At 37.0% G+C, this 27,014-nt stretch overlaps 3 protein-coding genes and 2 pseudogenes across 8 annotated transcripts; 3 read left to right on the plus strand and 2 right to left on the minus strand.

Annotated features, from left to right (window-relative positions):
• The first annotated feature begins 476 nt into the window (after positions 1-476).
• Positions 477-9,671, plus strand: LOC110605127 (B3 domain-containing protein Os07g0563300). Of its 5 annotated transcripts, none has more exons than XM_021743457.2 (14): positions 477-894; positions 2,102-2,183; positions 2,316-2,414; positions 3,256-3,577; positions 3,735-4,074; positions 4,604-4,700; positions 5,311-5,485; positions 5,787-5,866; positions 6,047-6,094; positions 6,189-6,449; positions 6,968-7,053; positions 7,731-7,844; positions 8,211-8,281; positions 8,496-9,671. In XM_021743457.2, exons 1-14 carry the CDS (start codon positions 761-763, stop codon positions 9,245-9,247), a joined length of 2,661 nt encoding a protein of 886 aa, XP_021599149.1. In that variant the 5' UTR covers positions 477-760; the 3' UTR covers positions 9,248-9,671. The 5 variants fall into 5 exon arrangements, with proteins under 5 accessions (XP_021599149.1, XP_021599150.1, XP_021599152.1 ...); XM_021743458.2 differs by having other exon boundaries at positions 8,499-9,671; XM_021743460.2 differs by having other exon boundaries at positions 7,004-7,053.
• Positions 9,672-10,780: 1,109 nt separating this feature from the next.
• Positions 10,781-12,642, plus strand: LOC110604877 (annotated as a pseudogene).
• Positions 12,643-13,164: 522 nt separating this feature from the next.
• On the minus strand, positions 13,165-14,936 carry LOC110605384 (vacuolar protein sorting-associated protein 28 homolog 2). Of its 2 annotated transcripts, none has more exons than XM_021743947.2 (2): positions 14,778-14,936; positions 13,165-14,169 (listed from the first exon to the last, which is right to left on the minus strand). In XM_021743947.2, the coding sequence occupies exon 2, from the start codon at positions 14,033-14,035 to the stop codon at positions 13,406-13,408; it is 630 nt and encodes a 209-aa protein (XP_021599639.1). In that variant the 5' UTR covers positions 14,036-14,169; positions 14,778-14,936; the 3' UTR covers positions 13,165-13,405. The 2 variants fall into 2 exon arrangements, with proteins under 2 accessions (XP_021599639.1, XP_021599638.1); XM_021743946.2 differs by having other exon boundaries at positions 14,672-14,925.
• A 521-nt stretch (positions 14,937-15,457) lies between these two features.
• Positions 15,458-20,904, plus strand: LOC110605280 (annotated as a pseudogene).
• A 382-nt stretch (positions 20,905-21,286) lies between these two features.
• Positions 21,287-22,978, minus strand: LOC110605281. Its single transcript, XM_021743722.2, has 2 exons — positions 22,221-22,978; positions 21,287-21,975 (listed from the first exon to the last, which is right to left on the minus strand). The coding sequence occupies exons 1-2, from the start codon at positions 22,858-22,860 to the stop codon at positions 21,578-21,580; spliced, it is 1,038 nt and encodes a 345-aa protein (XP_021599414.1). The 5' UTR covers positions 22,861-22,978; the 3' UTR covers positions 21,287-21,577.
• Positions 22,979-27,014: the final 4,036 nt, after the last annotated feature.

Consider the following 27,014-nt stretch of genomic DNA (forward strand, 5'->3'; position numbering starts at 1 on the left):
ACTTTTAAAAATAATTTAAAAAATAAAAAGATAAATCATATAAAATTTAATTAAATTTTACATTTTAAATTAAATTTAATTCCACATAATTTTATAAAATAAAATTCAACCACACAGGGCAAGTCTCAAAAAATATATTTTTAATAAATTTATATTTTATTAGTTATTATAAATTTATTAAATATAAAATTTTTTAATAAAGTATAATATTTTTATTTTACTTTTAAAAATAATTTAAAAAATAAAAAGATAAATCATATAAAATTTAATTAAATTTTACATTTTAAATTAAATTTAATTCCACATAATTTTATAAAATAAAATTCAACCACACAGGGCAAGTCTCAAACAGTTTTGAGATTTTGTATCCAAATTGACCAACAACGACAAGCAAGAGTTACAAAACGACAGCGCCGAAAGTGAAGATACGACTCGACGTGTTTATAAAGCCTTGTATATTTTTTTCACACGCGCATCTGCACTGTACACACTCGGTCACCTTGAATATTTTTTTCGCTCTCTCGCTCGCTTTCCTATTATCTCCATTCAAAAACCCTCTCTTCGCTCGCTCGTTTTTGCTCTTTCTAACGCCATGATTGCGCAGATCAGGCTATAACCTCCTTTTCTGCTTTCCTTCAAAATATAAGTCGGAGAAACGATTTTTTTTTTTTTAATTTTTTGGGGTTATGCGTTAGCTTTTTGCTTTTTTCTTTCCCCCCTTTCATCTCCTTTATTTTTGTGCTTGAAAAACGAAGTTTCGATGTCTGCTGCTCCTTCCACTTCATCTTCTTCCACGTCGAAGAAATGCTTCAATTCGGATTGTGTGGACTTCAAATCCAGGAAAGGTTGGCGGTTGCGCTCCGGAGAATTTGCGGAGCTTTGTGATCGATGCGCGTGAGTTTTCTTCTCCACTGATTTTTTTTTCTTTTGGGGTTTAAAGGGGTTTATTTGAATTCAGTTATTTGCATTAATTGGGTACTAATTTCGAGGTTTGGGAGTTTGCTGGGATGGTTGGGTTGAGTGTGAATGTAAGAGTACACTACTTTGTTAGGGATATTGCTGTGATTTTTTTTGGTTATTTGCTATTTTTAGCTTGCTGATATGGGTTTGGAGCTTGAAATCGGGGTTTATTGGGAGGGTAATTTGGGAAATCGGCCTCTGGCTTCAGCTCTGTCCGGAGACTCCTTATTTCTCTCATGGAGTGTTATATGAAATAGCAAAGGAAAAAGGCTGGATTCTTTTTTTTTCTTTTCTGTAAAAAATTTTGCGTTATTGGTTTTATTAGACAATGACAATTGAAAGATGCTTATGTTTCGGATTTCCCGCCCTACTTTTTTCGTAGTATTTGCATAATCATTTCAAATTTGGAATGTTTACTATTATGGAATATGTATTTATGTTTGTAGTTATCCATCTGTACCTAAAAATTATATTTGATAACTGCAGTTTTTCCTTAATAATCATTTATTTTGATGAACATTAGCCTACATGTTAGTACCTTGAAGATTAATTACTGTAGTTTCAATTAATAATTTTGCTCTAAATGAATGTTGATGTGGTTCTGTTAGTGAGACAAATTTGCGATGCCATTAGTGAAGGGACTGAAATGGGTGCCAGTACCATTAGTGATCATGCCAGGCATCTGCTACAATGGGAGCTGCATTTGAACTTCTACCCTTCTTAAATATCTATTTGAATTTGTTCACCTACTAAGTTAAACAAGAGTGCAGCTTTCATATAGTTGTGTAACTTTCTGGCTTTAACTTAATGCTAAGGAATGGTTTGGCTTGGACAGGTCTATAATTGGCATAGTGTAAGTTTATTAGGGAAAACCTCTCTAGAAGGTTTAAAGCTCAGCTAGGTTGTGATGATGTGATAGTGGTGGTTTTTTCTGTGATGGTGGATCTCTCTCTCTCTCTCTCTCTCTCTTAAAATTTTGTTAAAGAAATGTATTTCTTAGGTTATTTGGATTTGAAACATATTCTTGTTTTGTCTTATTTATTAGTTGTTTTTCAGTTTTTCCATTGTTTGTATATTACGAGATTTTGATGTCTTTATCTTTCTTTCAGTTGACAATTAATTCTGGCTATTTGTGATTTAGTTCTGCTTATGAGGAGGGGAGATTCTGTGAGACTTTCCACTTGAGTGCCACTGGTTGGAGATGTTGCGACTCATGTGGAAAGGTGAGCAAACAATTTTACTTGTTGATTTATATGTTTTCTATTCTTAAGTTTAATATCAGATATGTAATTGACATTTGCCAAATTTATTCTGTTTTGGCTATTAATCATCTCATGGTTAATTTCTAACTGCAGCGGGTTCATTGTGGATGTATTGTTTCAATTCATGCTTTTACACTATTGGATGCTGGAGGGATTGAGTGCATGACGTGTGCAAGGAAAAATATTGTTTTGGTAACTAGTCATTCTAATATTTATTTGAAAACCATAACTATTCTGCATTCTTAATGATTATTAATTATTTTCTCTGAATGCATGGGTTAATTATTATTCCATTAGTTGGATATTCTGTCTTCATTTGTTCTTGTTGATATGCTTATAGAGTGCTGATAGGAAGCTTGTGGTATTTATTGCTCTGTCTGCATGAATACTGAATTAGTACTCTGTTAATTATCATGGTTATTGAAGTGAGTAATCAGTATCACATGGAAATATGATTGCCTTGCATAAAAATTTTAAAGGGGAGAGTTGAGTTTGTTGTTACTCAGCTGACAAAGAAACTGATGCTGGAATTTCTCTTTATCCTGACCACTAACCATATTAATGAATTCTGATTAGTGGGCCTTGATGGAAAAAGCTATTTGTTATTCTGTATTTGAGGTTGATCTTTGGCCACTCATTCATCATACAAAGTTTTGCATGATGCTTCTGGGTAAATGATATCATGTTTTTTTTTTTGGTATGATCTTCTTGCCTTAATAGTAATATCAGCCATCATATCCTCTCATTGTTACTTGTTTGCACCTCGTTGGTCACGCAATGCTGTTTGTCCTTATTTTCATCTTTGAATCTTTATAGTTCTTTTATTATTTTCCTACTAGTTCTCTCTCTCTTTCTCTCTGTTTTTTGACATCCTTCATAATATTCTGGGCATATCTTTTTTTGTTTCTTTTTTCCCTCCAAAGTTGTGGCATGATAAAGAGTTTGTTATTACACAATCTTCTGAGTGAAGTTCATTAATTATGCATTGTAAATGGTTTAATAGATTAACTCTGTTCTGTACTCTACTTGTCAGACATCAAATAGCGCATGGCCACCTTCTTTTTTTTATAATACTCCCTTGTCTGAGAGGTTTAAAGACCTTTCTGTCAAAAGTTGGAGTCAATTAGCTGGATCAGGTCCTGTACCATGGAGGCAAGCACCCAGTTTGTTCAATTCCTCTATTCCTCATTCTGAATTGCATCCAAGGAATCTATATGAAATTGACCGACTCAATCCTAGTGAAAGATCTTCTGCCCCTTCTCTAGAAAAAGGGAGAGTAGAGGATTTTCCTGACAGATTAGTAAATGGGAGCTTGAAACTTGGCACAAGAGATATTCTTGAAAACGGAAATGCAGGTTAAAAACGATCCTTTACACACATCCTTTTAATACTTCAAGGAAAGAAGTGTCTGATCATTTGGCATTTGCTTGTTGCCAAACAAAATATGCGTCAGAAAACAACAGATAGGTTGGTTGACTGGCTGCTAAACATGATGTGAACCTTTTACTGCAGGAACCAGCAGTGAGGAGAAACCTGGTGTGTGCTTAGGTATATCACAGCACCCTGTTTTAAAGGAGGATCCTTCTACACCACAGCTTGGGATGGCTATATCTTTTGCGTCGCTGAATGAATCTAATGGTCAAATTGGAGGCTTGGGAACTCCTTTACGGCAAACTGCTCCACCTTTGCTTGCAAAGCAATTTCATGGTAATTTGCATAATGGAGTTGACTCATCACCTGATACCCAGATTCGCATTGGAAGGCCTCGAGCAGATGCCCGTGGGAGAAGCCAGTTACTTCCTCGGTATTGGCCTAGGTTTACTGATGAAGAGCTACAGCAGATCTCTGGAAAGTATCCTTGATTCAGTAACTGTAAATTTGAAGCAATTTGCTTTTATGAATTGTGATCGCTTACTCTTATTCATCTTCTCAAAAAAAAAAAGGGTCCAAATACATATTTTGGACCTTGAATTTTACCTGGTAAGTGGCTTGGAACCCTTACCTTTAACTTGTTTAATATTTAATATCTAAACTTTATAGAAGCGTAAACTCTACAAGCGGATGTGACTAGTATGCGCTCTGACTTTTTATTGCACTTTTATAGAGTTCAAATTGACATGACTAGTATGCGCTATAACTTTTTATTACACTTTTATAGAGTTCGAAGGGTTTAAATAGTTGCGCTTTTATAAAACTTTGGTGTTAAATTTTAACATGAAAAAGTCAGGGGCCAAATGATCAAGGGACTAATGATTTATTCATTTGCAATTTAGGAAGATGGGTGACTCAAAGGGTTTGGCTAATTTCTGGTCTTTTTTAATTTTTTTATGCCAGGCTTTTTCTTTGCAGTTATGGGATCTAAAACCTTAACCATATTAAAGTTCAAATTCTGTAATCACCCCTTTGTTTGAGAAAATGTTGAGTGCTAGTGATGCTGGGCGAATTGGGCGTTTGGTTCTGCCGAAAAAATGCGCAGAGGTTAGTCCTAATGCTTCGTAGCTTACTATTATTTTATTAGCTTTGTATTCTAAACCATTGTATATTAGAGAACATTGATCAGATGCATATTGCAGCCAATAAGTTGCTGAATGATCTCTGTTTTCTAGCCTGTGAATTGAGCAAGTATTTTTGGCCAATAAGTTGCCAAATGATCTTGCAGGCACACATTCTGTTAAAGAGTCTGTCCCAGGAACTGTCAGTTGATATTGCATTTTAAACGTACTGTTTAAGAGGTGTAGGCTTGAATAAGTAGAAAGAAAGGTTAATGCTAACTTTAGATGATTATGCAAATAATCATGAGTCACACCAGTACTGATTTTTGTTAGCTTCCTGGTTGTACTTCTGTGAATATTCCATGTAGAAAGTTGATAAAACTGTCTTGTTAAAGTCTTTGCATATGCAGCTTGTGTTTGGTGTAAGTTCCATTTGACTCTTGTGCAACTTTATATGCTGTCATGTCTATGGGATAGGTAGGAGACTGATTATGTAATTTCATGTAGTACGAAAATATTCCTCTGTCATTGCAGCTTCTACAATTTTCTTTTTTGATAGTGTTCTTTAATACTTATATTCCCCCACTTTATGACAGGCCTATTTTCCACCAATCTCACATCCTGAAGGGTTACCTCTTAAGGTCCAGGATTCTAAAGGGAAAGAATGGGTATTTCAGTTCCGCTTCTGGCCTAATAATAATAGCAGAATGTATGTCCTGGAGGGGGTAACTCCTTGCATACAGAACATGCGATTGCAAGCAGGTGATATAGGTAACTATCAAATTGAGTGGAGAGAACAAGTGAAGTTTCTGATTTTCATTTTTTGAGATGATTATACTGTGTTTGCCTCGTGTCATTTTCCTTATTTTGAGGCCATTTAGATTTCTGATCTCTTTTTTTTATTTCTTCTATTGGTCAACATGGATCTTACATCTGGTAAATTGTGTTGGCTGTTAATTGGTGTTTTTCTTTTTCCTAATTTCATTCTGACGTGTGAACTTCATATGAATTATTGCTTCATGCTTTCAGAGTTCATTGGTGTTTGGACTGAAATTTGAATTTGTTTCCCCAGTGACATTTAGTCGATTAGAGCCAGAAGGAAAATTGGTTATGGGATTTAGAAAGGCTTCTACTGCTCCATCATCTGATTTGGTATGGCTCTGTTAAATTTCCAAGCAACATTTTGGACTTTCATTATGTGCTGGAACAGGGAAAATTGGAAATCCCTGGACTTTTCTTTTGCAGTCTTCCTAATTTCAATCCATGCATAACATTTGTGCTTTTAGATTTAATTATTGGTTCAGCATTATCACTGCATGTCTCTATTTACAGGATAATGATACAAGTAAGGCTGGTAATGGCGTTTCTACAAATGGAGATGTGAGTATTATAAAGACTTATAGTGAAGTTGCATTAATAACCTATTGTTTGAAAGATAAGTTGGGATAACTATGATGTTCTATGAATCAAACAGGTTGAATTGGTTGATCCTAGTCCTTGGTCTAAAGTTGACAAGTCAGGATACATAGCAAAAGAAGTTCTTGAAGCAAAATCTTCAATCAAGAAGAGGAAGAGCAGCACATTGGGTTCAAAGAGTAAGCGCCTGAGAATTGAAAATGAAGACATGATAGAACTGAAGCTAACATGGGAAGAAGCACAACGACTGCTCCGCCCTCCTCCTGATCATGTTCCTAGTGTTGTCATGATTGAGGGATTTGAGTTTGAGGAATATGAGGTTTGATTAATTCCATACTAGGGATGATGTGTCAGTTATCATTATTCTCTTATTCAATCACCTTTCAGCTTGCGTTTGTTATGGCCAGCAGAAAACTGGATTAGATTTCATGTTTCATGTCATTGACTGTCGGTTGTTTATTTATTTGTCCTTTGCAGCTCCAAATATGTTTATTGCATATTGCAATGCTGGTTTTGTATGATAGCTACTGTAGAGAGCCTAATTATCTGGTGGTATAGTAAGACTGCCTGATAGGATTAGTTGAGTGAGATAAATTGCAATGCACAGTAATATTTCCTATTTTGTCATATTGAATTTTGGGCTAAAAAAATGTCGAAGGAAAGACAACTCCCTCTTGGAAGAATTCTCAAGTCTTGTGAAGATGTGCATATGGTTTTATTGCACTTATTATCTTCAGTCCTTTGGATTAAGGAAAATATGCTGTTATTTAATTATTACTAAAAGTTTATCATGTTTTGATTTAGAGTTTATGCTTATGCATCTTTGGCATGTTCCAGCTTGTGATGTTTCAATACTTGCATGTGCTATGGCAGGATGCTCCAATACTTGGTAAGGCGACAATTTTTGCAACTGATAATTTGGGGTAAGTTACTTGAGCACTTCAGCTTGATTTGGATTGTTGATCTCATGAAGAAAGTATATCCACATTCTCTAGACATAGAGGAGTCTATTCTCTAGACATAGAAGGGAACCGTTAACATTTAACTTGGTGATGACTCTAATCTTAATGGTTTGGGGTGCTGGGATAACATATTAACTTTTATCTTTGTAGAGCTTACTGCTTTAGCAATTAGCATGGTTGAATTTAAAATGATTGATAATTGTGGTTTGTCTTCCAGTTGTTGACATGTCACATGCAACAGCAACAATAATAATTAAGCTTCAATCCCAAACTAATTGGAGTTGGCTATATGAACCTTTTTGCTATTCAACTTTGTTTGAGATCAATTCCCATGTGAATAGTAAATCTTTTGATGCTCCCATATGTGAGATTTGGTTCTTTATTAAGCAATGATGTTTAGTATTATAATCCTTTTCCTGTTGGCTGCTTCATCTTTTCTCCTCTCTCTCCCACCCCATTTCTGTTTTTTCTGTGGGTATGCATGTCATGTAGTACACCGTCTGCTATTAATTATGAAATTAATTGAATACTGGTTTCTTCTATTATTATTGTTATTTAAAATTTTTTTCTAGCAGGAACCTTTTTCTTTCTGTCAATTTGAGTCAAGAAAATGCTAATAATTCTGTCTTTTTGGTCAGCCAAAAAATTCAATGGGTTCAATGTGAAGATTGTTTTAAATGGCGCAAATTGCCTGCCAATGCTCTTCTTCCTTCCAAATGGACGTGTTCTTCCAACTCTTGGGATCTAGAAAGGTATAAAATGCTTCATGTATTTTTTTTTCAGATACAAATTTCTTTCTGTGTATTCGTTATTCTATGCTTTGGGGGACTGTTGGAATAAACTGGGAGCTCTCAATTTAAGTGATGCATGGTGAAAGACTATATCATTTTTCATCCCTTGATAAGATTAACATGCATTTGAGGGACAAATACTGTATAGGTTCTTACTTGTTATCTTGAAATGTGTTCTCTGTCCCGCATAGTAAAATAATAGACTAAGTGAGTGTTCTTTCTTCTCTCTAAGACAAACAACTCCGTAAAAATTTGACATTAACTGAATGCTTATGAATTGCAGTCTCTGATTATTGTATTGACGTGTTTGTATATCTTGGTTGCTAGATCATTGTGTTCAGCAGCTCAAGAACTGACGGCTGAACAGCTTGAAGATCTGCTACCATCTTGTAATTTAGGTATAAATTACTTGGAAATATTTGCAATTTTTTCATAGAACAAATTTATCGAGTTTGGTACTTTAAGTACCTCAATTATATTCTACACTTCTACTATTCTTGCTGTATGCAATACACTGATGATATTAACATGATACCTGTTGTTCCAAATGGTGATACTTGTGTTTCCTACCTCAACTGCTCAATTCACATTGGAATCACGGTTGAAAACTAGTAGCTGCATCCAAGAAAATGAAAGCTGCTAAACAGGATGCAGAAAACGAAGCATTGGAAGGGCTTGACACACTGGCAAACTTGGCTATTTTAGGAGAGAACGAGGCACTTCCAACTTCATCTCAGGCAACCACAAAGCATCCCAGGCATAGACCTGGCTGCTCCTGCATTGTGTGCATTCAGCCTCCAAGTGGAAAAGGCCCCAAACACAAGCAGACATGCACATGCAATGTGTGCCAAACGGTAAAGCGTCGTTTCAAAACGTTAATGATGAAGCGTGAGAAGAAGCAATCAGAGAAAGAAGCAGAAACCACAAGGAAAAAGCAGCAGGAAACTTTGCCTGAGAAGTTGCTGGATGATGACCCCTCACCATCTACAAACACTGGGAGTAGCAGCCCAAACAAGAAAAAGGTGGTCAGTGAAGGATCTGATGATGATCCTAACAGAAGCAAATCTTCCACTTCACCTTTTAAAGGCCAAATAGACCTGAATATCCAGCCAGAGCGAGAGGAAGAGTTGTCACCTGGTTCAGATTGTGGAAGCATGATGAAGATGCTTCAAGATGCCAGGCAGCAGATGTTGAGCTCTGATGGTGACAATATTTCAGCAGGTAATCAACTACTGGCAGGACATGGAATGGGTGAAAATATCAGCAATGGCATCTCGCTTGGCACTATTCATCAAGAATCCCAAAAAGATCATCCTTCAGCTTTCTCTATGAAAGTGTCTGCATCGTCTCCAGCAGCTGGATAGAAAATGCCTCAAGTAAAGCAATGCTGTATTAAACATCCAGGGAGGATTTGGGAGCTAATTCTGGGGATAGTTGTTTGTACATACCACATCAGCATGGTGCTGTTTGTTCTGTACATAAAGGTAGAGTCGGAAGTGGGTAACAACATGGTTGAGAAACCAATAATTTTGCTGATTCATAGTCATAGTGTTGTCTACTGTAATATAAGCAGATGCTGATTAGTTTAGTGTAGTGTAGTTTCAGTTTAGAGAAGGGGGTGACGATCAGTTAATCAAGTGGGTAGTAGGTTGAAGCTATGTACTTCATTTTTAAGAGCTCACCACTATCCTAATCCAGGATAACGGTAATGTAACTAAAAGGCTGTGCGAGTTTTTTTTATCTTCACTTGGTTGAATGAGAAATTGTCAGTAATTCTAGCTTTTATAATTCTTTGATTACTTGCAAATAAGCAGAATTGTGTCAGGAACTTCTGCTTTAACCTTGAAGCCTGCATGTATGAGCTTGATTCTCATGCATCATTGTTTCCAATAAACATTCGCCCCCTGTTCTTTGAGCGAGTTTGGAAAGATGTAATTAATGAGTTGGCAAAATTAGAACTCAAAGAACTTGCTGCCTATCTCGTGGCAGAGCCTTTTCAGATTCCTTGAATGATTATTTTGAGTAAGAAGACAATACCATAGGACCTTCTCGGGGATTTAGTATTTAGGAAAATGCGTAACCTGTATATTAATTTATTTGAACATTAACAAAACCAGATTTGTATGGGTATCAAAATTTTCTAATTTAATTTGAACCCCTTTTCCAATAAATATATATATATATATCAAGCCGATATTCTTTTTTTCTCAAACAATTACATGTGATACCATCTCATTAGCATTGTAACTTAATATTTTGAAATGTCTTTAATTATGATTATTATTTTTATGCTAAATTTATTAGTTTTAATTAATGATAATTTATTATTATGAATTTAAGTTAATTATTATATTTAAATGACAATAAATGTGGCTTGAATTTCTTTTGATAGCTTCAAGCATTATGTTAAGTCTTTGTAGAGCGAATACATTAATCATGGAAAAAACTAGCGATAACTCTTTGTGGAGAAAAGCAAAGAGGACCAAATCAATCAAACCATATAAGTCATGGATTCCAATGAAAAATTGTGAACCACCTATTACAAACTTTGACAACCTTTGGCTAATCTTCGAAACCAGCTTTCAGGTAAGCTTGGTTGGTCCTCATCTTACACTAATCTCAAGCCTCTAATACCTTCTAAACCCAAAATCAAAAACAAACTTATTAATATTACCTTCAGTTTCCGGGTGACAGTTTTGCTACTATCGCCACTCTCTTCCTCCTCATTAGGCAGCAAGTAATGAAGAGGAAGATGATGAGTAAAGTGTTAGCACAGAAATGAACTAGATTAAACATTATTCTTATAGTAGCATTAATTAATATCTTTCACTGCGTTCGTCCAACATTAAACGAGCACCTTTGCAGAAGAAGAATAGTGATACTTAAGTTCTGCTAAAATGAATGATCTGTTCTCAAGTTCGTTCAAGAAATACACTGATCAAAAGCAGCAAACACAGCTTGATGATGTGACGAGTCTGGATAAATTCTCTGATGATGTTGAGAATGTAAAGGAAGACATGAGAGGTGTTGAAAAGCTGCACAAGAGTTTGCAAGATGCTAATGAAGAAAGCAAGACTGTGCATAATGCCAAGACCATGAAAAACCTTCGTTCCAGAATGGACTCCGATGTGTAACAAGTCCTGAAACGTGTCAAACTCATCAAGGGAAAACTCGAAGCTTTAGAACGTTCCAATGCTGCTGCGAGGAGCGTTCCAGGGTGCGGTCCAGGGTCCTCAGCTGATCGAACCAGAACCTCAGTTGTCAGCGGTTTAGGGAAGAAGCTCAAGGACCTTATGGACAGCTTCCAGAATTTCAGAGCCTAGATGAGCGCTGAATATAAAGAAACTGTAGACGCAGGTACTTTACGATCACCGGAGAGAAGGCAAGAGAAGAAACAATTGAGAACTTGATATCAAGTGGAGAAGGTGAAAGTTTCCTGCAGAAAGCAATCCAGGATCAGGGGAGAGGCCAGATTCTTGATACAATATCAGAAATTCAAGAAAGACATGATGCAGTGAAGGATAGAGAACTTGATCAAGCTCCACCAAGTATTCTTGGATATGGCTGCTCTTGTAGAAGCACAGGGTCACCAACTCAATGACATCGAGAGTCATGTGGCTCATGCTAGCTCGTTCGTGCGACGAGGAACTGAGCAGCTTCAGGATGCCAGGGAATATCAGAAAAGCTCTAGGAAGTGGACGTGCATTGCCATTTATGGCTTCATTATCCTTCTTGTTATTCTCTTATTGCCTCTCATACCAACAATTTTGACTCTCGTTCATAAACTTTGGCAACATGCATCTAATTTCACCTTGTTGAAGATCTTAGATTGTAAAGCAACTTTAGAAATTTTATGTTTCGTTTACTAAGTGGTGACTTCAATGTCTCAGAACTTGCATTTTGATTATACATAGAAAAAGGTAGTTCAGGAAAAATGAAAATTCTTCAGAATAAGTAGAAACTGCAATCATGGATGTGACAAATTCTGCAGCAAATCCCCATGAAACGCCGTGGAAGGAAACTATTCGAGCTTATTGACATTACTTAAACTATAACTTTTTTCTTTTCAAATATATTTTTCTATAGATTACTACATTTCAATGTTCAGAATTTGGAAAATTCAGGCATCAACAAGGGCAAAGGAAGAAAGAGCCTCAGATCACTGTACCAACCAGCTTCCCCTGACTATTTCATCCATCTACACTCTGAAAAAGATAACCACCAGGTGATTGGTTTCCATCACAAGTAAAGCTTCACATGGGTCATCAACCTAAGAACCGCTTTGAACAACTGGCTATTGGAGCTCCAGGCTTCAACTGATGATTGACCAGGCTTCGCAAGGGTGATGGAGCAAAGCTCACTGGCCTTTCAATCTCGTATCACCCTTAAAACACATGAAAAAGGCTTTAAATTTTGGAGATGCTGCCATCAGAACCATGCAGATAACCCATCCCTTTGAGCAGCATATCTAAGCCTAGAGTACCATCAGACAACATATGGAATGCTCTTAAACAGATCAATGAATTCTCTCACTACGAAGAACAAGATCTGTGAGCAAAAGAAACATGAGAAACAAAGATCCAAGCCAGCCTGGATGAAGAGGGAGAGCAAGGGCCAAAACAGGCGGCAACAGAAGCATCAACAACAGAAGAAAAAACCAAAAGCCCTCCACTGCCAGAGGCCACCAAGAGGAAGAGCTCGGCTTGAACTAAGAGAAGCAGAACAAGGAAACTCCAGAATGAGAGAAATTTCTCTCTAAAAAAGCTAGAGAGATAGCCAAACAGGATCTAAATATAACTAAAGAAACCTAATGGCAGAAAATTTCCTCCCCCTACCAGAATTTCACACTTGCTCAAAATGCTGTATCAATAACCAAAATAGGCTAAACAGCCATGCCGCCATTTCAAGGGCATTACCATCAAATTATCTACTGCAGGTTCATCAATATTAATAAAATAAAATACAAGGTGAATAGCAACTAGGCCATTTCAGGTTCACGAAGTCTGAATAACTCAGCTGCTGTTATGAGATAAATGCTTAAAATAATGCATCCTAGTTTTGTTAAATACAAATAATGGTGACTAATTACAGCCCTTAACGGTAAAGATCCATAAACACATCATGACTGCTTTTAGAACAAAGCTAATACGGGATTCAAGCATATGACAAAACACCATTTATATCACAGGTAGATAATGGAAAATTTTCAGACCAACAACTAAATGGTATGAATGAACAGACCACTTCAGTTTAAAACAAAATTACAAAAATAAAAAAAAAATAAAAAGAAGAATGAATATTAAAGATACTAAATTGAAGTACAAACAATTTACACCAACATTTCACAAGAAATAAACTTAATTCAATGGTTCAGCCATCCCAAAATGTATAGAAGCTGTTACAAAATTAGTATTTCTTCCAACTCATCACTGAAATTCTATTAAGTCGCGGCAACAAGCAAGACTAGTGAATAATCCAAACCAAATGACTTTGCCATTTATTTACAAGCCCACCAAAATCATTCATGTGCCAGCACTGGGCAAAGCCGCCATAAAAGAATTATACGAGGACTCGAGATCAAAGTGCAGTTGCCGAGCCTGCTGCTCTGTCAACTCGTCTGCTGCCCCCATCTTTGAGAGCCTAGATATCCACTCTTTCATCTTTGTCTTCCCCTCGAAGTCTGGTGGCAAAATGCTCAACTTATTAAGTGAAGCTGAGAGGTCTGAGAGCAATGGGTGCACCTGATCCACTGCCACCATATTCAACTTCAAGGAATCCATAGCTGTAATGAAGTTCTGGACACACTCTGCCACAGTGGCAGCCGAGGTAGTTGCTGATGCAGCTGCAGCAGCCCTGTGTTCCACCGTGGCAGGCACACCAGAGGTCACTAATCGGTTTATGGCGGCAGGACAATCCATCTTGTATGTGTCTGCAAAACGCTCAATGCTAGGAACTATGTCTTTTAGAGTGGAAGCTAGTGTTTTGAAATGGGCAATAAGTTTCTGGCATTCGGTTTCATACTCGGATGAGGAGATGATATCACGAATATAAGCCTTTTCAAGCTTCTCTGTGGCTTTGATTATGGCATAGAGCTCAGCAAAGTTGTCGTACATTTCTCTCTCGCGCTTGTCGTTCCATAGCTTGACCTCCATTGACTATATTTACAAGGTAAAATTTTTATTTTTATTTTTTAAAAAATCTACTTTCAAAGTTAGATATACTATGGTATCTGTGGAGGATTGGAGAAGAGTACGGGACACGCGCAAAAGAGCAATAGCCTTCTTCGCTGAAAACAATAAAATTCAAGAAGATGAAACGTAATTAGACAAATATGCTCATTGAGCTAAAAATTTTATGTAGTTCAATAAACAAGGTTTGGACAAACATTAACCCCTTCCATGGCAGCCCTAACATTACTAGAATTCATCCAAAATTGCCAAATAATATTTAAAGTAATAGATATACGGAAAGAAAAAATAAAAAGGACCCAACTAAGGCATAAATTCTCCACTATGAAATACCCAAGAAAGAAATATGATTCATCTCGAAGGAAACTTGGGCGTTAATATGGAGAAATAAGAGTTTATTTCACAAGAAATGCACAGAAAAGGAAAGTAAACAACAAAATTTTCCATTTCTCGATTCCTCCGGTTTCTGAGGAGCCAAAGATGCATATAATCAAGCAAGACAAGCATATCTTAGAATCACAAATCACAAACCCAAAAGCGTAAGATCAACATCTCCTTAATTAGTAATTAAAAAAAGGAAAGAAAAATAGGAACTTGTACCTCTAGATCATCCTGGAGACCGATGAATCCAACAGAAAAGGCTTGGACGCAGAAATTACAAAAAAATAACCATATATATAATCTAAGAAAGAGTATGGGTACTTACAGGAAGCAGAGAAACGCGGCTTTGAATAACGCGAAGGGTATTTCTCTGGGTTACAGAGAAGAGAGAGAAAGGCAGGAAGAGAGAAGATGATGTATTTGTATTATGAGAATTTGGAGAGAGAGAGAGAGAGAGAAAGAGATGGTTGCGTGTGGACTCGCTTATGTTATTATTGCTGCTTACGGCATATACGTGTAGCAGTTGAGGTGACCAGAAATAAAGAGAGAAGTGGCCCTCCGTTACGTTCTGTTATGCTGCTATGACGATACATAGCCTTTCATGGCCTCGCATGCCTTTTGTCCAATCATGCTCCGAATTAGTGATTTTACGCCTGAATAATTATAAAAATTATAATCATAATTAGTAAATGTAAGAATTATGACCTCATCTTTCACTATAATAAACTTATTTTTTTATTTTAAATAAATAAATTAATTAAAATGTGGAATTTATAAGAAATTCCTTTGGGTTTAAATCATAACACGAAATTTTATATTTTGTTAATTTTAAATCATAAAATTAATTTATAATTTTTTGTACATTTGATTTTAAAAAAATAAAATGAAAATGTTTCTCTATTGGGCCAATTCTATTGGTGGCAGCGCATTTTGGGCTAGAGTGGCCCTATAACCAATTGACAAGTCCAAAACAGAGACGAACGAGGTGAGGTCGTTTTGATCTCAGCCCATCGCAGAAGAACAAACAACAACAGTAGGGCCTAGGGCGATTGGTTCCGATCTACAGGAGTCTTTTAGCGCCTGTTTGCAATGGGACAATCTGTTCTTGTTCAATCTTGCCCCTCGGTTTGGGGTTCAAATGTTTTTTTTTTTTTTTTTTTGGTGATGTGTTTGATTTTGCTTGGGTTATTCTGTCTGGTATTGGTTGCTTTAACAGGAAAAGATATAGAAAATCCAGTTTCAGGCTGAATCCAATTTGGGGAACTTGATATCCTCATCTCCATCCCAAGGATTCAATATTCTCTGTAAAATTTCGGGTAATATTCCTTTGTTTGTGGTGTTTTTGTCTGAAGTAGAAATGAATTACTACATTCCACTTCAACACCGGAATCGGTGATTCTGTTTTATTAAGTCAGTGCAAACTTTCAGCAGCAGTTCATTGGTGCTTAATTTGCTTGCTAGTGAGAGGTTTGGGGGTTTTACTTAGAAATTAACAATTCGGCAATCACTTTGTATTTAGCTTTGCTGAAGTTATTCAACTTCTCGCTCAGAGATGTCAATTTCTAGAGAGCTTTACCCTTCTCAAGATGATCTCCTATACGAAGAGGAGCTGTTGCGTAATCCATTCAGCCTCAAGCTCTGGTGGCGCTACCTGATAGCCCGCCGTGAAGCACCTTTCAAAAAGCGGTTCATTATTTATGAGAGAGCGCTCAAAGCTCTACCAGGGAGCTACAAGCTTTGGCATACATATCTTACTGAGCGTCTTGATGTTGTTAGAAACCTACCTATTACTCACTCCCAATATGAAACCCTGAACAATACATTTGAAAGGGCATTGGTTACTATGCATAAAATGCCCAGAATTTGGATCATGTACTTGCAAACCCTAACTAACCAAAAATTAATCACCCGCACACGTAGAACTTTTGATAGAGCACTATGTGCTTTGCCTGTGACTCAGCATGATAGGGTTTGGGAGCTATATTTAAGATTTGTGAGCCAAGAGGGCATGCCCATTGAGACTTCACTTCGGGTTTATTGGAGGTATTTGAAGTATGATCCCAGTCATATTGAGGATTTTATTGAGTTTTTGGTGAATTCCCGTCTTTGGCAAGAAGCAGCTGAGAGACTAGCATCAGTGTTGAATGATGATCAGTTTTATTCTATGAAGGGGAAAACAAAGCATACATTGTGGGTAGAATTGTGCGACTTGCTTACTAGACATGCAAAGGAAGTATCTGGGTTGAATGTGGATGCGATTATTAGAGGTGGTATTAGGAAGTTTACAGATGAGGTTGGCAGGTTGTGGACATCACTTGCTGATTATTATATCAGGAGGGGTTTGTTTGAGAAGGCAAGAGATATTTTTGAGGAAGGTATGGCTACAGTGGTTACAGTGAGAGATTTTAGTGTTATATTTGATGCATATTCACAATTTGAAGAGAGTATGGTTGCTCATAAGATGGAGAAGTTGGACTTAAGTGATGAGGAAGAGGATGTGATGGAGGAGAATGGTGCCTTGCAGGATGAAGATGTTCGTTTGGAAGTGAATTCTAAATTTGAGAAGAAGATACTTAGTGGTTTTTGGTTACATGATGATAATGATGTGGATTTGATTCTGGTCCTGTTGGAATATCTTATGGATAGAAGGCCAGAATTGGCCAATAGTGTGCTTTTGCGACAAAATCCGCATAATGTGGAACAATGGCACAGGAGGATTAAGCTTTTTGAGGGTAATCCAACTAAACAGATACTGACTTACACCGAGGCAGTAAGAACAGTTGATCCAATGAAAGCATTAGGAAAGCCCCACACATTGTGGGTTGCTTTCGCTAAGTTGTATGAGAATCACAATGATCTTGTCAATGCAAGGGTGATTTTTGACAAGGCAGGGCAAGTGAACTATAAAACTGTGGATAATCTAGCTAGCATTTGGTGTGAGTGAGCTGAAATAGAAATTAGACACAAAAATTTCAAAGGTGTACTGGAGCTGTTGAGGCGGGCCACAGCAGAACCATCAGTTGAGGTCAAACGAAGAGGTAATCCTAAACTTTCTTCCTTTACTGAGTGTTACCTCATGTTAATTGGCATTTACTCTGAACTTGGTGGTTAGCCTGTTCTGTCTCTGTCTTTGATATCAGCTTTGAGGAATAATCTTGTAAGGTTGTCATAGTGGTTTCATACAAACTCAATTTTATTACTTAGAAGTGTTGGAAGTTTCTTAAAAAGACTTTTGAAGTGTGCATATCCAAACATATATATAGAACTGTGAGAACCGACGCAATAAATATTTCTGCATTACTATTTTTTGGTTGGGAATTTTTTTTTCTTTTGGGGGGTGCAGTTCTGTGGTGTTGAGGTAAACGCCTTAACACTCTGTTTGGGAGGAGGTAAAATAAAATAAGATTTTCTAAAGTATGGTTTTATAATGTATGTTTTTTTATGGTTTTTAAATCTTACTAATTTTCCATTGTTTGGGAAGAAGGGAAGGTTTTTTAAAGGTATTTGGAGGTTTTAAAGAGAAAACCTTCTTAACCCACCAATTTGGTGGGTTGAAATACTTGAAAATTCCACACCCTTTCCCAAACATACCTTCAAAGTTTTTAAACCTTGAAAAACTTTTTATTACCCTGAGAAACCTCCTCCCAAACAACGGGTAAGTTTCTGTTTTCCTTTTATTTTTCTTAGTTGTAAAGTACAAGAACTTTCTGGTTTTAGATGAATATGAGAAATTGTATAGTTGGTTAGTTTCTAATAAGCTCATTTTAGGTTATCCAAATCAGGAAACTGACTTTAAATATTTTATTTATGTTTTGTGCTTGCAGTGGCTGCTGATGGCAGTGAACCTGTCCAGATGAAGGTGCACAAGTCCTTGAGACTCTGGACCTTTTATGTCGATTTGGAAGAGGGCCTTGGGACCTTGGAGTCCACTAGAGCTGTTTATGAGTGGATATTGGACCTCAGAATAGCCACACCACAAATCATCATCAATTATGCATTGCTTCTAGAAGTATGGAAACATCTATAATTCTACTGTTTTATATCTTTTAGTTGTTACTTTCATTTGTTTGAATTGATTTAACTTCTTATTATTTGGGCTTGTTCAGGAACATAAATACTTTGAAGATGCATTCAAGGTATATGAAAGGGGAGTGAAAATATTCAAGTATCCTCATGTGAAAGACATATGGGTCACATATCTTTCAAAATTTGTGAAGAGATATGGGAAGACAAAACTGGAATGAGCAAGAGAGTTGTTTGAACATGCTATTGAAATGGTACGAGATGAACCTTTGATTTCTTTCTGTTTCAGTAATTCAGATGTAGTTAGTTATTGATAATGTTTTGCTGGCAAGTCTTATAATGTACATTTACATCATATTTATCCACTGTTCAAAAATTGTTCTGCTACGAACGCAATTAAAAAGCAAATATTGTGACTTTGATCGTGATACATTTTCTAATTTCTAAAGCATCTCACTATGAAATATTTGCTTTATTAACTCCATGTCAAAATACATTTTTCTGTCTGCAATTTTATTCTTGAGTTTGTTTGATGGCCTTGAGCTTGGTTATTGACCTTAAAAATGATATTACCTGTGACATGCTTGTAGTTCAGATTAAGATTTAGGATTTTTAACTAGTAATAGAAGAAGCATCACCCAACAGGAAATATTAACTTTTATTTAGGTAATAAGAGGAACTGTTTAACTAATTGTGATTTTAATGACACCTTTATAGGTGTAATTCCCAGGTTCAGCTATTATGACAATGAAATGTAATTAATTCCTTCACATGCATAATACGTCTTCTGTTTATATGTATTCCACGATTAGTCTGGTGTTTGAGCTAAATTCTGCTATTGTTCTTCAGATTAGCGATGCTAAATGTTTTTGAAGTTTGTAGTATTGATTGTGGTATAACTCTGACCTTTTCTCTTCATATGCTTATTAGGTTCCTGCTGCTGCAGTGAAACCCTTGTATCTTCAATATGCAAAGCTGGAAGAAGATTATGGTTTGGCAAAGCGAGCAATGAAGGTTTATGATCAAGCAACTAAGGCCATCCCAAATAATGAAAAACTGGAGATGTGTAAAATTTATATTGCCCGCGCGGCTGAGATATTCAGTGTCCCTAAAACAAGAGAAATATATGAACAAGCAATAGAGTCTGGTCTTCCAGACAAAGATGTAAAGACAATGTGCTTGAAGTATGCTGAATTGGAGAAGAGCCTGGGAGAAATTGATCGAGCTCACAGGATATATGTATTTGCATCTCAAGTTGCTGATCCAAGATCTGATGCAGAGTTCTGGAATGAATGGCATGAATTTGAGGTGAAACATGGAAATGAAGATACCTTCCGAGAAATGTTGCGTATTAAACGAAGTGTTTCTGCAAGCTACAGTCAGGTATGCTTATTATATTATAATGATGCTGGGATGATTATTATCATTTATTTTCCAAACACTTATTGTTTCTGTGAAGAAAAGCACTACAATACTGTCTTAATTAATTGGTCCTCTGATTCATATTCTTCTCTATGCACTGAGGTGGAATAACTTCCACATAAATACATGATAAGTTATTCATTAGATGAATTGTAATGTATATATATAGGACAACCTGATGCCTGAAACTGCATTGGTCTCTATTCTTAAGTACTGAGACTTCTGATATAGGCTTAACAAATATTTCAGTTTTTCATCTTTGTTTTTGCATCATTCTGAACAGTTGAGTTTACAATTTTTTAAATTCTGATTTCTGTCCTTGCAGACACATTTCATTCTGCCTGAGTATTTAATGCAGAAGGATCAAATGATGAATATTGACGAGGCAAAAGACAGATTGAAACAGGCTGGGTTACCTGAAGATGAAATGGCTGCACTAGAGAGGCAGTTAGCACCTGTGGGCAATAGTACTGCAGCCAAAGATAATAGCAGAAGGGTGGGCTTTGTGAGTGCGGGGGTGGAATCACAGCCTGATGGAGCTATGAAGGTTAATGCAAACCAAGAAGACATTGAACTGCCGGAAGAAAGCGACTCTGAAGACGATGAAAAAGTGGAAATTACACAAAAAGACGTTCCATCTGCTGTCATTGGGGGATTGGCTAGGAAGAGGGAAGAGACTGAAAAACTTGAGGTTGGAGATGATAACACAGCTGCTAAGGATGGCGGAGGCCATCTTGGGGCCCTTGAGAGAATAAAGAGGTATAAACGAGCGTGATTACCCAGAAAGTTGAAGTGAGGTATTCAAGTTAGGATGAAATTTTGACAGATCATATAATTTACTAACTTCTAGTTGGAACTTTTTTTTTTTTTTGTTTTTTTGAGAAACTTTCATTTAAACTTGAAGTTGCCCTTAGTAATTTGTATGATAATTCTTGATTGTACTGAACAGAAGACGCTGTATATTTTCTACCAAACCCGTGAAGCTTTCATTTTTTCTTTTTGTCTGACATGAATATTTCATTTAATATAACTTTTTAAGTTGATATCTCATCTTCCTACCATGTTCCTGCGACTGTAACTGTCTGAACAAACATAGAAGTGACTATGGTGGTATGAATACATGAACTTAAGATCCTAAATTTCCCCCATGAGGGGCCCCAAGCGCACAATGAAAAATGATGCAAAATAATGAGATATGAGAGTGTGTAATGTCGACCGAGACCTTATACTGCTGTATGATAAAGACCCATCACCATATTTCCCTTCCCACTCCCTAATCATGTCAGTCTTGTTTTTTTGGGTTTGTACTGTGCCTTTTGAATGATTTGATTTATCAATTTGGTCTTTAAATTAATGATCCAATGGTAACTGTTAAGCACTGTTTATATCTGCAGATGAAGGTGAATAAGAAATATATTGGAAGCAATTCTGTTTAGACATTCCTTGGACATGAATAAAAGAACAAGTTTCTTCCTCTACAGACACTTCGTATTAACTCCCATTCTTTATATGGAAGCCCCAAGCTCTTTTGTTTCAAATTCTATTTCCTACAGATCACAGAGAATCAGTTTCTGGGAAAAAAAAACAAAACAAAACATTTCCTGTTCCTGTAAAAGCAAACCCATCAAAATCATTTCCTTTTTTTTTCAAAAAAGAAAAAAAACATTATGGCAAGTGTAATTAATGGCTTCCACGACCAATCATTTCCTTGTACTGGTTCAGTGATTCTTGCCTCTGCATCCTCATCTCCTCGTTAAACTTCTTAATGAACGCCTCCACTCGGCGGTTCAACTCGTCTTGACTCAGTGACGGCTCTTTTCTCAGCTTCCCTGATGCAGGAGAGTTGCCCACGGGTGGCGGCTGGTAATTGGTCCTGTCCTTGAACGTCTCTGATTTCTTCGGTAGAGGAGTAGGGTCCACTTCACAAACGTTGACTTGACGGCCGTGAGTCTCGAACGTCTCACATTTCTTCAAATGCCTTGTTAACGGCATCGCTCGGCCCTCCGTTATCATTTTCCACGTGTTCTCCAGCGTCTCTTGACGTTTTGGCTTCGCAACCCTCAACGCTTTTCTTCCGCCTGCAAAATTTAAAAAAAAAAAAAACCAAAAAAAAAAAGATATTTCAAATTTTGAAGCGAAACAAGCCAAAAGCTATCTCCAAAACGGCGCCTGAGACGGCGCGCCGACGCCGACCAAAAAGCCGTGCGATTTTGAACTTTGATAATCGAGCTCTTTACCGGCCAAATCTAACCATTAGAGATTTATGTATATTTAATATTTTATTATGGTCGTAGTAAAAAAGGATGGTGTAAACAGTATATACCTTCAGGGCTAGCTCTAACCGGTTTCCGGTGACCAAATCGAGCAGAAACCAGAGGTTTCTCAGACGGCGGAAGAAGTTCTGGCAGATTCTCCGACGAATCCATCCTCTTCGGAGGAATCCATGTGGACTTTGAGAGCACAAAATCATCCTCATCCTCTTTGTCCTCAATCTCCACAGAACCTTTCACCACCTCAGTACTTATATCCTCAAAAACAGGACCTGCACCAGCCTTCTCCTGTCTCTGCACATATACATCCTCGGCCACCACAACCGTCGACTCCAGACCTCCATAATCGGAGAGAATCTCTGGAGCCGAAATCTTCATTTGGTAGTGGAACTGATCCGCCGCCTCACGAGTTGAGATTTTCGGAGCAGGTGGTACTTGCTCCTGCTGTTCCTTGTCGGCGGCACCATGGGAGTTGTTGAAGCGAGACGAGGCAGCGATGGTGATGATGATGCAGTTGAGTACAACGTAAAGATAAGGAGGTGTGAGCCATGAAGCAATTGAACTCCATATAAGAGGAGCTTGATAAACAGAGAAATCTACCACCAATGGAACAGAGACTTTGAGAAGCAAAGCTAGGGATAAAACACCAGTGGAAATCAATACAACTTGAAGCGAGAGTGAAAGTGAAACCATTTCCCCCCTTTCTTTTTTGAGTTTTCTGAATTAAACCTTACCTCCGTTGTGTGGTTTTTGGGATGGAAATTGGAGAGTGAGGGCTGCGGAGAGAGAGCAATGGATATATAAGGAGGAAGGAGGAACGAGGAAGTACAAGGACGCGGTTAGTGAAGAAATTTGGTCCATTGGATTTAGGTGGGATATAAATTTTATGTATGAAATAAATATATAAAAAATTTATTATTTAGTGTTTAAATATTTTTATTATTAATAAGTTTATTTTTATATTTTTAAAAATTTATTAAAATATTTTTATTTTTTTAATAAAATAATTTTTATTAATAAATATAAAAATTATTTTATTCACAGACAAAAAAAATTATTTTATTGACATTGAAAAAAATAAAATTATTTTAATAAATTTTTAAAAATATAAAAATTAATTTATTAATAATAATAATATTTAAAATAATATTATATTTTATAGAAAAATAAAAAATAATTTTATATTTAAAAAAGTTAAGTTCTATACAAAACTTATGTTAGCAAAAGATTTCCAACTTTGTATTTCAAATACAAATTTTTTCATATGATGGATTAAAAATAATTAATATTGATTTTTAATTTAATTAAATTTTAAATTGAAAAATCCATTAAATATAATTAATATGGTTGGCACTGCAAATGATCATTCTTGAAACAGGAAAGAGACCTAGAGAATTGGTAGAACGAGGCACTCAAGGAGTGTCAGAAGCACTTGAATATTTAAATGTAGGCATTCCTAACGGTAACTTGACCGTTACTCACGCAGGCTGCACCAAGAAGCCAAAGCGCTAATCCAATGGGTGCGGCTGGCTCGGCATTGGCACGTGCCCATCAGTTTGGTGGGTGCAGCCCTAACCGACCATCCCTTTACTCTTTTTAGCTTTTATTAGACTCGTAAATAAATTGCAGTCGTACATAGTTGAATAGCCCCCTACATACGCGCAAAAGTAGACATGATCCATTTTCAAAATTAAAATTAATTTAATTTATAATTAAGTTCAAAAATTAAAATAAATTTAACTAAATTTAACTAAATTAATATTCAATCAGAATTAAACAGTTTAATATCAAGCTTAAACTATTTTAAAAAATTATACATTTCAACCATTATTTAACTAAAATTAAAATTATCCTCATTTCAATTTTAATCATTCAAATTTAAAATTAAATTGAAAGGACTCAAAATGAAGGAACTAATATAGGTGTATTTTTATTGGTATTTTTTTTTATAATGGGCGTAGTTAATTTAGATTTTATATTCATTTTAATTAATTTATTCATTGAAATACATATTTTTATAATATATGAAACTGTCCAATGGTACTAATTATTAGGACCCATGACTATTTTTTCAGGATATAAAATAACCCCATCCCACGATAAGTTTCCACATTATTATAATTATTTGGTCAAAGAAAAGATATTTATCTGCCCTATCCAATAGTCTAAATATATTTACAAAAGAAAGTACAAAAAGGAAGAGCTGTGTGTTCATGCATCGGACAATACTTCTATTTTAGTTTCCACAAATAGGAACAATTTTTAAAATTATTTTTTAAGAATTTAAAAATGATCGCTAAAGAGATAAATAATAGAAATAATAATTTTTATAATTTTAAGAGAGGATATTAATTTTTTTTAATGCTTTTTCTTTATTCTAACTCTAATATGATATTATAAATTTTAAGGATCACCAGACTTTTATATTTTGAGATGAGGCGGGTCTTTGAAAAAAGTTATAGATCCAAAATCTATCTGAACTCCAACACCATATTGGCCCAATGACGCGTACACCAGCCCATGACTTAGGCAGGCTGAACTGACCCATGTGTGGGTCCACCTGGAGATGGCTTAGCCCCGTGATGTAATGGAAGGCAGGAGAGTAGACCCAACTACTTTACAGCTTTATCAGCATGGGTACCGAGAGAATTAAATGGCTGCCTGACAGAGGAGGGTACGCTGGCACATCCTTACGTATGGATCTAATTGACAGAGACAGGTAGCACTGTAGTAAGATGGCGGTTATGCGTCACTGGAGGACAAAGAAAAAGGGATAAAAAGAGGAAGACGTGATCTTTCCAGATAAACTTACCCTGATATTATAAATCCTATTTTCTGAATCTCATAACATCAATTGGTGCTGTCTGTGGGGACGAAGGAGATTATCTCGTCACCGGAGTTTCATTTATGTAATACCTACTGAGTCCACATAGCAAACCTTAACGAAAACCATACCAGTAACACCCCAAACGACCTGAATTCTGCTCAAGAAGGTCAGCAGTTCTCATTTTTAAGCCCCACAACTCATTCAAGTGGAAAGTGGGTCCAAAAGTTATTGGGATCAATTTGGACCGGCTTGTTTCAATTGGTATCAGAGCAATCCTGGATTAGAAAAATTGCGTAGAGCTAGTGGACCTATAAGGAAAGGACTACTCGTGTGAAATGAGGTGGAGTCGCTCGAGGTACTAGCGAACCACAATACCCGAGGGTTCGGTTCTCGCTTAGCAATTGTATTCGATTCAGTTGCGATGAGGACGTCGCAAATTTAGCAGGGGAGACTGTGAGATTCAGCTGCTTCCCGTCCCACATCGATGGAATACGGAAAATCAAAATTTTATATAATAGCTAGCACGAAACTACTAAGTAACTTGGGTTAACTATTTTGGGCTAAGTGGAAAATGGGTCCAAAAGTTATATGGGTCAGTTTGGGCCGGTCTGTTTCAATTGGTATCAGAGCCACTCTGGGTTAGAAAAATTGTGCAGAGCTAGTGGACCTGCAAGGAAAGGGCTACCCGTGTGAGACGAGGTGGAACCACCTGAGGTACTAGCGAATTACAATACCCGAGGGTTCAGTCCTCGCTTAGCAATTGTATTCGATTTAGTTGCGACGAGGACGTCACAAATTTAGCAGGGGAGAGTGTGAGATTCAGCTGCTTCCCGTCTCACAGACGGCGCCATGTGGTTCATGTCTCCTTCGTGCTAAAGGACACAGAGGTTCAAAAAGGACACAAAGGTACGATCCTATAGAATAGATCCTGTTCAAGTAAGGTTGTACCTCTATGTCCTTTAGCACGAAGGAGACAGGAACCACAGTCTGTCAGGCAACCGTGCGACCACCCTAGCCACGTGTGGCTGAGAACAATCCTCTACAACTCACGGACCCCAAAGGATCCTTAGCCGTTAATCACGCTAAGATCAAACGACCATGCTTCATCTTCCAAACTATATCGTTCCAATTTTATTAGATGTCCCTTAGCATGCGAGGAGTTACTCCGAAATAACGAAAAACCTCTATGAAAAAGGGAGAAAAAGAAAAGGTTAAACTAAAATCACGCTGCTTGACAAAAAAGACCAAGCTGCAATCCGCTGGGGTTAATCAAATCCGGCGGCGGAGGATCGGGAAGAACAATCCTCTCATTACGATGGAGAGTCCTAACACGATAGATGGAGGTATCTAGATATTCTCGAGAAAAGAAGATGGTAAGGGAAGCAATAGTGATGCAGGACCTCAGATTTGCAACATCAGGAAGTCTAGGGACAACCATTAGAGAACAAAAGATGTACCTCGAAGAAATTTTGCAGAAGATGAGAGAGACGAAATACAGAGAGCAAAGTGAGAAGAAGAGTCTGGAGAGAAATGGGAAGTTTGAATTTGAAAAGAGTAAAGACAGAGAAGGGACGTTTTGACAGGAGCCTCCCTTGAGCCCAGTGGTCATAATGGAGGCCTAGGGATTTACCCCCTCATCACTCATGAAATAATTGCTGAGGAGGTAAAGGGGCACTTGACGACCGCCAAGCTTCTTACATCCTGAGGTGAGGCTGGACCCTAGAGAAAGACATAGGTCCAAAGCCCATCAGAACCCCCAACATCAGATTGGCCCAATGACGCGTACAACAGCCTGTGACTCAGACCAAATTAACCCATGTGCGGGTCCACCTGAGGATGCTTAGCCCGGTGATGTGATGGAAAGCAGGAAAGCAGGCCCAGCTACTTCGCAGCCCTATCAGCATGCGCGCCGGGAGGAATTAAATAGCCACCTGACAGAGGAGGGTATGCTGACATATTCGTACGTACGGGGTTGAGTGATAGAGATAGGTAGTGTTGGTGTATTTGCCCTAGGCTATTA

This window comes from Manihot esculenta, chromosome 17 (assembly GCF_001659605.2).
Source record: "Manihot esculenta cultivar AM560-2 chromosome 17, M.esculenta_v8, whole genome shotgun sequence".
NCBI classification, from domain to species: domain Eukaryota; kingdom Viridiplantae; phylum Streptophyta; class Magnoliopsida; order Malpighiales; family Euphorbiaceae; genus Manihot; species Manihot esculenta.